Source organism: Mandrillus leucophaeus, unplaced genomic scaffold, assembly GCF_000951045.1.
Source record: "Mandrillus leucophaeus isolate KB7577 unplaced genomic scaffold, Mleu.le_1.0 Scaffold572, whole genome shotgun sequence".
Taxonomy (NCBI): domain Eukaryota; kingdom Metazoa; phylum Chordata; class Mammalia; order Primates; family Cercopithecidae; genus Mandrillus; species Mandrillus leucophaeus.
The window spans coordinates 844,703-854,295 of record NW_012106164.1 but is presented as its reverse complement, the minus strand read 5'-3'; the positions used below and the strand labels follow the sequence as shown (position 1 = coordinate 854,295).

The following is a 9,593-nucleotide window of genomic DNA, read 5'->3' as shown; positions in this document are numbered from 1 at the left end:
TTTGTTTATTTGTTTTTGTTTTTGATTTGAGACAGGGTCTCTCTCTGTCACCGTGGCTGGTGTGGAGTGGTGCAATCTTGGCTCACTGCAACCTCTGCCTTCCGGGTTCAAGCTGTTCTGCTGCCTCAGCCTCCTAACTGGGATTACAAGCATGCGCCACCACACCCAGCTGATTTTTGTGTTTTTGGTAGAGATGGGGTTTCACCATGTTGGCCAGGCTGGTCTCAAACTCCTGACCTCAGGTGGTCCACCCACTTTGGCCTCCCAAAGTGCTGTGATTACAGGTGTCAGCCACCGTGCCTGATTTTTTTTTTTTTTTTTAATTTGTATTTTGCAGTGTCTTACGGGAAGCTACTTGAAATCCTGTGTGTAAACAAGACTCCCTGTAATGAATATACCTATCCTGTGCCTGGTTGCCTGGGGCATCCTCCATAAGGGAACAGAAATCCCAGCTGCCTGGCAGTGGGGCCTGGTCAGCTCTTGAGTACCCTGTGGACCCTTGGCTGTGCCTGGGCTGGAGAAGACCCAAGACCAGAAGGGAAGTTCTCAGTTTGGGCCTTGGAGGGTTTTAGTTTCTCTTCCTCCTCCTTCTCCTCCTGGGAATTTTTGTCAGCATTTTCAGAAAGGCCAAATTTGGCAAAAAGACTCTGGGTGGCTCTCCCTGGCCTTTGGTGACTTTGGCCCTGGAGAGAGCCCCTAGGAAGCCCATCTTGCCCAGTCCCAGGCCTGAAGTTCTTTTTTGTGCTGTGTTTTGAAGGCATATGATGCTGAACTGGCTGCTCCAGAATGAACCACAGCTCTGAGAAGGGGAAGTAGAAACAGCTGGCACCCTGCCATGGCCTGTGAACCACAGGTGGACCCGGGGGCCGCTGGCCCATTGCCCCCCTCCTCCCCTGGCTGGAGCGCCCTGCCTGGAGGGAGCCCTCCCGGCTGGGGGCAAGGTAAGATCACGACCTTTCATTTTCCACCCCCTTTCTACCTCATGCTGAGCTGCACTCACAGGGCACAGAAGTTCCTTTAGATAAGGTCAGGGGGAGGTGTCTTTGAGGCCACATTCTGTCATTTTTACCAGTTCTGTCTCTTGGCCTTAGACCAAGCCACCATCCCTCTCTGTTGAGCCCCTGCTGAAGCTTGCCTGTTGGTCTTCTCTTTTCCATTCGTTCTCTACATGGCAGCCAGAGAGCTCTTTATTATTTATTTATATTTCTAATCTATTTTTACTTGTTTAGAGACAGGGTGCTCTGTCATGCTGGCTGGAGTGCAGTGGCGTGATCATAGCTCACTGGAGCCTCGAACTCCTGGACTCAAGCAATGCTCCCACCTCAGCCCCCTGAACAGCTGGGATTACAGGCGTGCACTACCACATCCTGCTAATTAAAAATGTTTTTTGTAGAAATGGGGCCTTACTTTGTTGTCCAAGCTGTTTTCAGACTCCTGGCCTCAAGCAGTCCTTTGGCTTTGGCCTCCCAAAATGCTGGGGTTACGGATATGAGGCCCAGAGGTTTTAATTTTTTTTTTAATTTTTTTATTTTTTGAGATGGAATCTCAGTCTGTTGCCCAGGTTGGAATGCAGTGGCATGATCTTGACTGACTGCAATCTCCACCTCCCAAATTCAAGCAATTCTGCCTCAGCTTCCTGAGTGGCTGGGATTACAGGCACCCACCACCATGCCCAGCTAATTTTTGTATTTTTAGTACAGATGGGATTTCACCATGTTGGTCAGGTTGGTCTCGAATTTCTGACCTCAGGTGATCCGCCCACCTCGGGCTCCCGAAGTGCTGGGATTACAGGCATGAGCCACCACACCTGGCCCCAGATATCTTTTTAAAATACACATTTAGTCCAACCATGTCACTTTCTGCTCAGTGTTTCCCATGGGGCTTAGTGTGAAGACCTGTCAGTATCGGCTTGCAAGGCCTGTCTTCATGTTCTTTGCTGTGCTGTTCTGCCTCAGGACATTTGCACCTGTGTTTCCTTCCGCCTATTGTGCTTTTCCCCTGCCTCCTTTCTCCTGATGAATTTCTATTCATCCAGCAGACATGGCAGCTCACACCTGTAATTCCAGCACTTTGGGAGACCAAGGCAGGCAGATCACTTTGAGGTCAGGAGTTCAAGGTTAGCCTGGCCAACATAGTAAAACCCTTTCTCTACTAAAAGTACAAAAATCAGCTGGATGTGGTGGCGGGCGCCTGTAGTACCAGCTACTAGGGAGGCTGAGGCAGGATAATCACTTGAACCGGAGAGGCGGAGGCAGTGAACCAAGATCGCACCACTGGACTCCAGTTTGGGTGACAGAGCGAGACTCCATCTCAAAAAAAAAAAAAAAAGAAAGGAATTTCCATTCATCCTTCAGAACTTAGTTCAAATATCCCTTCCTTGAAGAATCTTCCTGGTGGCTCAGCCGAAGTCAGGACCCTCTGATATATTCCTGTTTCTCCCTCTAGCATTTATCATAGTCTGTAAATAATTATGTATAAAGTGTTGAAGTCTGGCTTCTTCACTAGAGTGTAAGCTCCCTGAAGGAAGTGGTTTCTGTCTTTTTCATCCCTGTATCTACTGTACCTAGCACAGACCTTGGCCCGTAGTAGATGCTCAATTTAAATATTTTGTTGAATGAAAGAATTAATGAGTAGCTGGATATGGGCAAGGGGAAACAGCATCCAGAATTGTGGGGGTCCACAGGAATGTGGAGGGTTTTTTAGAGACTTTGAAATTTGACTGCTTAAAAACAAAGGCTTCTTTTATTACTACTGTTGTTAGGAAAGCACTGTGTGTGTATATACGTAAGGAAAGCAGTGTGTACACAATAGTAGAACAAGATGGAATGAAATAATTTTTCTATCAGAACTTTGAAGACATTGCTTCACTGATTTTTGGCACGTCTGTTCTTGTTCCTTTGTAGGAAGCTGCTGCCCCCTCTGTGCTTGCATGCACACACGCACACACGCACACACGCACACACAGACACTCACATTTTTCTTTGGTAGCTTTTCTTAGCTTAGGTGTAAAAACAAGTATTTTTAAGTGGAGGACTTGCTGTTCTCACTGTAAGGAACAGATGAGAGCTGGTATTGCAAAGAATCCAGGAACTCTTGGTTGGAAAGGCAAACAAAGACATCCTGAAAGATCTTTGCATTGCTTGGGCAAACACATAATTCAGTGTACAACGAACTAGACCTGGGAATGGTTCTGAGTCTCTATGCGTGGAGTCCAAATCAAAGTGGAGTTTTCATTCTTCCTGTGGAGTGGAGAGCTGGTCTGAGACTGGATCTGCTTGACTGCCTGTATTTTGTGCACTACCTTCCCTTGTCGCTTCTTGTTCTCACTTTCATTTTCCCTGTTTACAAGGGAGTTTCTTCACTTTTCAGAGGCTCAGTTTTCTTTTCCGTGCTGATGGTACTGAGCTTTGGGGGCTCTTGGAGGATGAAATGAAATCATGAATGAAGCCCAAGCGTAGTGCCTGGTGCTTAGGAAAGGGCTGCATACCCAGAACCTGTTCTTATTGTCTGCCTTTCTTTTTGTTTTGTCTGGTTTTCCTCATTTGCTTATTTTAAAATTTATTTTCAGGCTGGGCATGGTGGCTCATGCCTGTAATCCCAGCACTTTGGGAGGCCTAGGCGGGTGGATCGGATCACCTGAGGTCAGGAGTTCGAGACCATTCTGGCCAACATGGTGAAAGCCCGTCTCTACTAAAAATACAACAATTAGCCAGGTGTGGTGGTGCACACCTGTAATCCCAGCTACTCAGGAGGCTGAGGCAGGAGAATTACTTGAACCTGGGAGGCGGAGGTTGCAGTGAGCCAAGATCACACCATTGCACTCCAACCTTGGTGATAAGAGCGAAACTACATCTCAAAAAAATATATATTTTTATAGTTTTAGTTACTTACTGGTTTTTTTTTGAGACAGGATCTCACTCTGTTGCCCAGGCTGGAATACAGTGGCGTGATTTTGGCTTACTGCAGCCTTGACCTCCCAGGCTCAGGGGATCCTCCCACCCCAGTCTCCTGAGTAGCAGGGACTACAGGCACATGCCACCACATCTGGCTAATTTTTTGTATTTTTTTGTAGAGACAGGGATTTTCACCATCTTGCCCAGGTTGATCTCAAACTCCTGGGCTCAAGTGATCCTCTTGCCTCAGCCTCCCAAAGTACTGGGACTACAGGCATGAGCCACCGTGCCTGATCAGTTTTATCTTTTCATATTTTATTTTTATGAAGCCACCTTAAATCCTTTCTGGAACAAGGTATGGGAGGGTAAAAACACAAATAAATCAATGTTGCTTGATTTTAATTTTGAGTTGTGGCAAGCTTGCTTTTAAAAACACAAATAAATAAATGTTGCTTGATTATAACTTGAATTGTGACAAGCTTGCTTTTAAATTATGAAAATAGCAGCCAGTTATTTTGTACCCATCTTGTGCTGAGCACTTTATTTTTATCACCTTAATTATCTGTAAAGTCCTCTGCAGTGAATGTGTGCATCCTTTAAGCGAGGAAACAGGTTTAAGTTGCTTCTTCAACTTTACCATGTTAGTAAGAGACCGAGCTCCAGTTTGAACTCGAAAGCTATCTAGCTTGTGTTTTCACCACCTCACCACCTCGCCTCCTTGTTCCCACCACTTCCAAAAAAAAAAAAAAAAAAAGAGAGAGAAAGAAAAAGCAAAATAAATGTCTTTTTGGCAGGATGTAGAATTTAGAATTCTATGGAACCCTTGAGATCAGAGATGATATCCCACGGTATGAAAAAAGAACCTTTTCCTCTCTGGTGCAGTGGCTCAGACCTGTAATCCCAGCACTTTGGGAGGCTGAGATGGGAAGATTGCTTGAACCCAGGAATTTAAGACCAGGCTGGGCAACATAGTGACCTCGTCTCTACAGAATAAAAAATTTAAAAAAGTTAGCTAAGTGTGGTGGTGCATGCCTGTGATCCCAGTTACTTGGGAGGCTGAGGTGGGAGGATTGCTTGAGCCTTGGGAGGTGGAGGTTGCAGTGAGCTGTGTTAGTGTCACTGCACTCCAGTCTGGGTGACAAGAGTGAGATGCTGTCTCAAAAAAAAAAAAACAAAAAAAACCTTTTCCTAGCTTGTTAATTTGTTTATACACCAAACATGTATTTAATGTGCCTCCTGTTTGTATCAGATCAGGGGATTCAGTGATGAACAAACCAATGCGAGAGTATATAGTCTGGCAGAGAAGATAGATTTTATTCAAGTAATTTCATGCATATGTAATAAAATAATTGCATACATAGGTATTTAGCTTTGGTGAGTATTAAGGAGAAGAGCATCAGTTATGGTAGGTTTAGCAGAGGATTTAATCAGTTAGGTTTAGAGTGTCAAGGAGGTCGCTCTGGGGAAAGTGAATCAAGCTGGGATACAAATGATGCATGGGCTGTAACTGGGTGAAGCTAGGTAGACGTGTTCTAGAGAGAGGAACGCATATGCAAAGGCCCTGGGGTGGGGGAGAACACTGTGTTCAGGGAGTGAAGGAGGCTGGTGTGGTGAGACACAGAACGAGGCTGAGGGGCTCAAGCTGAGTCTGGCGGGAGGCTGGTTTTCCTAAGGGCTGGAAGAACATGGTAACAAGGTTGGCTTTTGCAAAGCACCAGGAAGCTATTGAAAGTTTTACTCAAGGCGTTGGTATCATCTGATCTGCACCCTGGCGACTGTGTGGAAGATGCATCATAGAAAGAAGTAAAGGTAGGTTTGCAGCAGAAGCCACTTAGTAGGCTACTGCAGAGGGCCAAGGGAGAGGTGAGGATGCCAGGAGGGCACAGAGTGGACAGATGTTTTGTTTGCCTGGTTGGCAGGACTTGGTGATGCACTGGGGGAGCGGAGAGAGAGAGGGTTGGGATGGGCCAGGAATTTCCAGGAAAGTACAGTGAGTCATTTGGCTTTGAAGATTCAAGTACTGTTCAGAGCTAGACTGGGGTGACAGGTGGTTTAGGCCAGCAGACAACACACTTATGCTTTAATCCCTTCTGTCCTGCCTCATTGTCTAAGCAGCAGCCACAGAGAATATGCCAAAATATCCAGTCCTCAGCAGCGCGTGACTGAAACCTGGGACCTAGAATCCCAGGGCTGGAATCTTTCCCAACCCCCAGACCTCCTGGCTGCTGACCAGTGGCTCACAGGGCCTTGTACTGTGGTGCAAGGAGATCTCGATCCTTTTGTCCAGTGTCTCTACTTGGAACTGCAGGCGGGTAGGTTTGGCTTCGTGCTGCTGCCATTCCTCCCTGGCCGTGAGGGGTTTTCAGTCCAGACCTTTCTCTCCAGCTGGTCTCATGGTCTGGCTTCATCCCACCCTTGGAGGGCGGGGACTTTGTAAGCAGTTGGGAGCAGCCTGGTTTGGTGCATGTTTTTTGAGGGAATAAACACATATTTTATGCTTTTGACATGCTGAGTGTGTTACAACCATACGTAGGAGGGATTACCAGTAAGTCAGTGTATTAGTTTTCTATTGCTGCTATAACAAGTTACCTCTAGCATACTGGCTTAAAACCACAGATTTGGGCCAGGTGCAGTGGCTCATGCCTGTAATCCCAGCACTTTGGGAAGCCGAGGCGGGCAGATAACATGAAGCCAGGAGTTTGAGACTAGCCTGGCCAACATGGCGAAACTATGTCTCTACTGAAATACAAAAATTAGCCAAGCACAGTGGTGCATGCCTGTACTCCCAGCTACTTGAGAGGCTGAGGCACAAGAATCACTTGAACCTAGGAGGTGGAGATTGTAGTAAGCTGAGATCATGTTACTATACTCCAGCCTGAGTGACAGAGAGAGACTCTGTCTCAAAAAAAAAAAAAAACAAAAAAAAACCACACAATGATAACAACAACAAAAAAAGCCAACCACAGATTATTTATTTATTTATTTATTTATTTATTTAGAGATGGAGTTTCATTCTTGTTGCCCAGGCTGGAGTGCAATGGCGCGATCTCAGCTCACTGCAACCTCTACCTCCCAGGTTCAAGCAATTCTCCTGCCTCAGCTTCCCCAATAGCTGGGATTACAGGCACCCACCACCACGCTTGGCTAATTTTTGTGTTTTTTGTAGAGACAGGGGTTTCACCATATTGGCCAGGCTGGTCTCGAACTCCTGACCTCAGGTGATCCATCTACCTCGGCCTCCTAAAGTGCTGGGATTATAGGCATGAGCCATCGTGCCCAGCTGGATTTGTTATTTCGTAGTTCTGTAAGTTAGAAGTCTGACACTGCTCTCACTGAGCTGAAATCCCCATGTTGGCAGGACTGTTTTTCTTTCTGGACGCTCTGGGGAGAATCCATTTCCTTTCTTTGTCCAGCCCCTTGGGGCCACCCACATTCCCTGGCTCATGGCCCTCTCCCTCCATGGTCAAAGCGATTGATGCCACATGCCTCCTTGCCTTTCATTCATAGTCACATCTCCCTCTGACTCTACTTCTGTCCCCCTCTTCCACATTTAAGGTTCCTTGTGATTTCATGGGGCCCACCCAGATGATTCAGGATAGTCTCCCTATTAAAGGCCAGCTAATGAGCCCCCTTACTTCCGCCCTTTGCCATGAAAGGCAGTATATTTGCAGGCTCTGGGGATTAGGGTGTGGATGTCTTTGGGGCCGTTGTTCTGCCTACTGTGATCAGTTATTTCTTAGACTCTCTGAGCCTACTGGGAATTTAACTTATTCAGCTGAGCATCCTTTGCAGTGCTGAAATCAAGGTCCACTGCATCACCCCCGCTTAATGTAGTTTTTCATTCTCTGTTTAAATGTTCCTTGTGTTGGGGAACATTTTTTTGTGGGGACAAAAAATACCTATTCTTTGTGGGGACAGCTTTTGCTCTTGGGAAGTTCTTCCTTATGTGGTCTCACATTGTGGTCCTAGTAGCCTCCTCCCTCTGGCCTTAATTCTGCCTCCTGGGGCTTCCCAGTCAAATCCAGTCCTTCCCTCAAGAGGATTTGAGGATGGCCACAGTGTCCCTCCTTGTTGCGAGGAGGTTCTCATGGCCAGAGACGTGATGCCATCAGGCTTTGGACTCACCCCACAAGCATGGTATGGTTATCACTCAGCCAGATGAAGCTTCTGTTCTGCTTCCAGAGCTCCACAATGGCCAGGTCCTCACTGTCCTCCGGATTGACAATACCTGTGCACCCATCTCCTTCGACCTGGGAGCCGCAGAAGAGCAACTGCAAACCTGGGGCATTCAGGTGAGTGCTGATTTCCTTGAATCCCTACCATTTTCTCTTTCATCCATTCATCCATGTATCTTTTCATCCAGTTATTCACAAAATCTTTATGAAACAGTCTGTGCCAGCTGTCATAGGGCATATAAGGAAGGCGTGTTAGAACTGCTCTCTCTTTCCTCTCTTCCCAATTAATTCACTTAACAAATGTGTATTTTTTGGGTGCCCACTCTGTGCCAGGCACTTAACTGGCTAAACATAATAGAGGTGGACAGGACACAGATCCCAGCGGGGGAGATGGACGTGTGTGGGAGAAATTGGGACCGTATCATATAAATGCCACAGGAGAGGAATGCATAGGCAGTGAAGACATTCACAGGAGAAAATGAGAAACTTGCCTGGGGGAAGAGGGCAGTGGTTGTGAAAGCTTTGCAGAGGAGCAGATGCTTGATCTGGGATCTTGAATAAATAGGAATATGCTGGGTGGAGAGGAGGAAGGGCATTTTGGGAGAGGGAACTGCATATACCAAGGAAAGTGCATATGAATTCATTAGATAATGATGCAGTACCTTCAAGCATAGTGATTTGAGGCCAGGCTTACAGACCTGTGGAACTGGATACAGATTTAGCTCAGATGCTCACTACCTGTGTGACTTTGGGAAGGTGACTTAACCTCTTTGAGCCTCAGTTTTATCATCTATAAATGTGGATAATATTGATACCTATTACAAAGGGTTTTTGTTAGGATTAAATGCAATAATGCTTGAGGAACCCTGGCATTGTCTCTAGTATATAGTAAATGCTCAATACATTGTAGCTATTATTGTTATGAAGTACCTATATGTATGGGTTTTACTCTTTTCCCAAAGCCCCCAACATGGTCAGGCCTTTCCTGTGCTAGCCAAGGAGGATTAAGGATTAATTACAAATAGGGAAGATATACTGCTAATTTTAGCCTAAAGGTTTTAGAATTTACTTCTCTCTCTCTCTCTTTTTTTTTTTTTGAGACAGAGTGTTTCTCTGTTGCCCAGGTTGGAGTGTAGTGGCACAATATGGGCTCACTGTAACCTCTGCTTCCTGGGTTCAAGTGATTCTCATGCCTCAGCCTCCCAAGTAGCTGGAACTACAAGCATGTACCACGGCTGGCTAATTTTTGTATTTTTCAGTAGAGACGGGGTTTCACCATGTTGGCCAGGGCTGGTCTCGAACTCCTGACCTCAAGTGATCCGCCCGCATTGGCCTCCCAAAGTGCTAGGATTACAGGTATAAGCCACTGCGCCTGGCAGATAGGGTTTTCTTATGCGTGAACAGTTTACATATTGTTCTACCGTGTTCCTAAATATAATTTTTTTTTCTATTTTACTTACTTACTTAATTAATTAATTTAGTTTTTGAGACAGAGTCTTGCTCTGTGGCCCAGGCTGGAGTGCAG

At 46.1% G+C, this 9,593-nt stretch overlaps 1 protein-coding gene across 2 annotated transcripts in view; it reads left to right on the top strand.

Moving 5' to 3' along the window:
* Window positions 1-391: 391 nt before the first annotated feature.
* Window positions 392-9,593, top strand: part of LOC105552740 (chromosome unknown open reading frame, human C9orf91) — a 36,969-nt gene continuing 27,767 nt past the window's right edge. Inside the window, exons 1-2 of one of the 2 annotated variants that reach the window (XM_011998486.1) lie at window positions 392-941; window positions 8,076-8,185. In XM_011998486.1, the coding sequence (XP_011853876.1) occupies window positions 836-941; window positions 8,076-8,185 (216 nt within the window). In that variant the 5' untranslated portion in view covers window positions 392-835. Of the gene's footprint in view, window positions 942-7,862; window positions 8,186-9,593 lie in introns of both variants that reach the window. The other variant, XM_011998487.1, reaches the window with a different exon arrangement.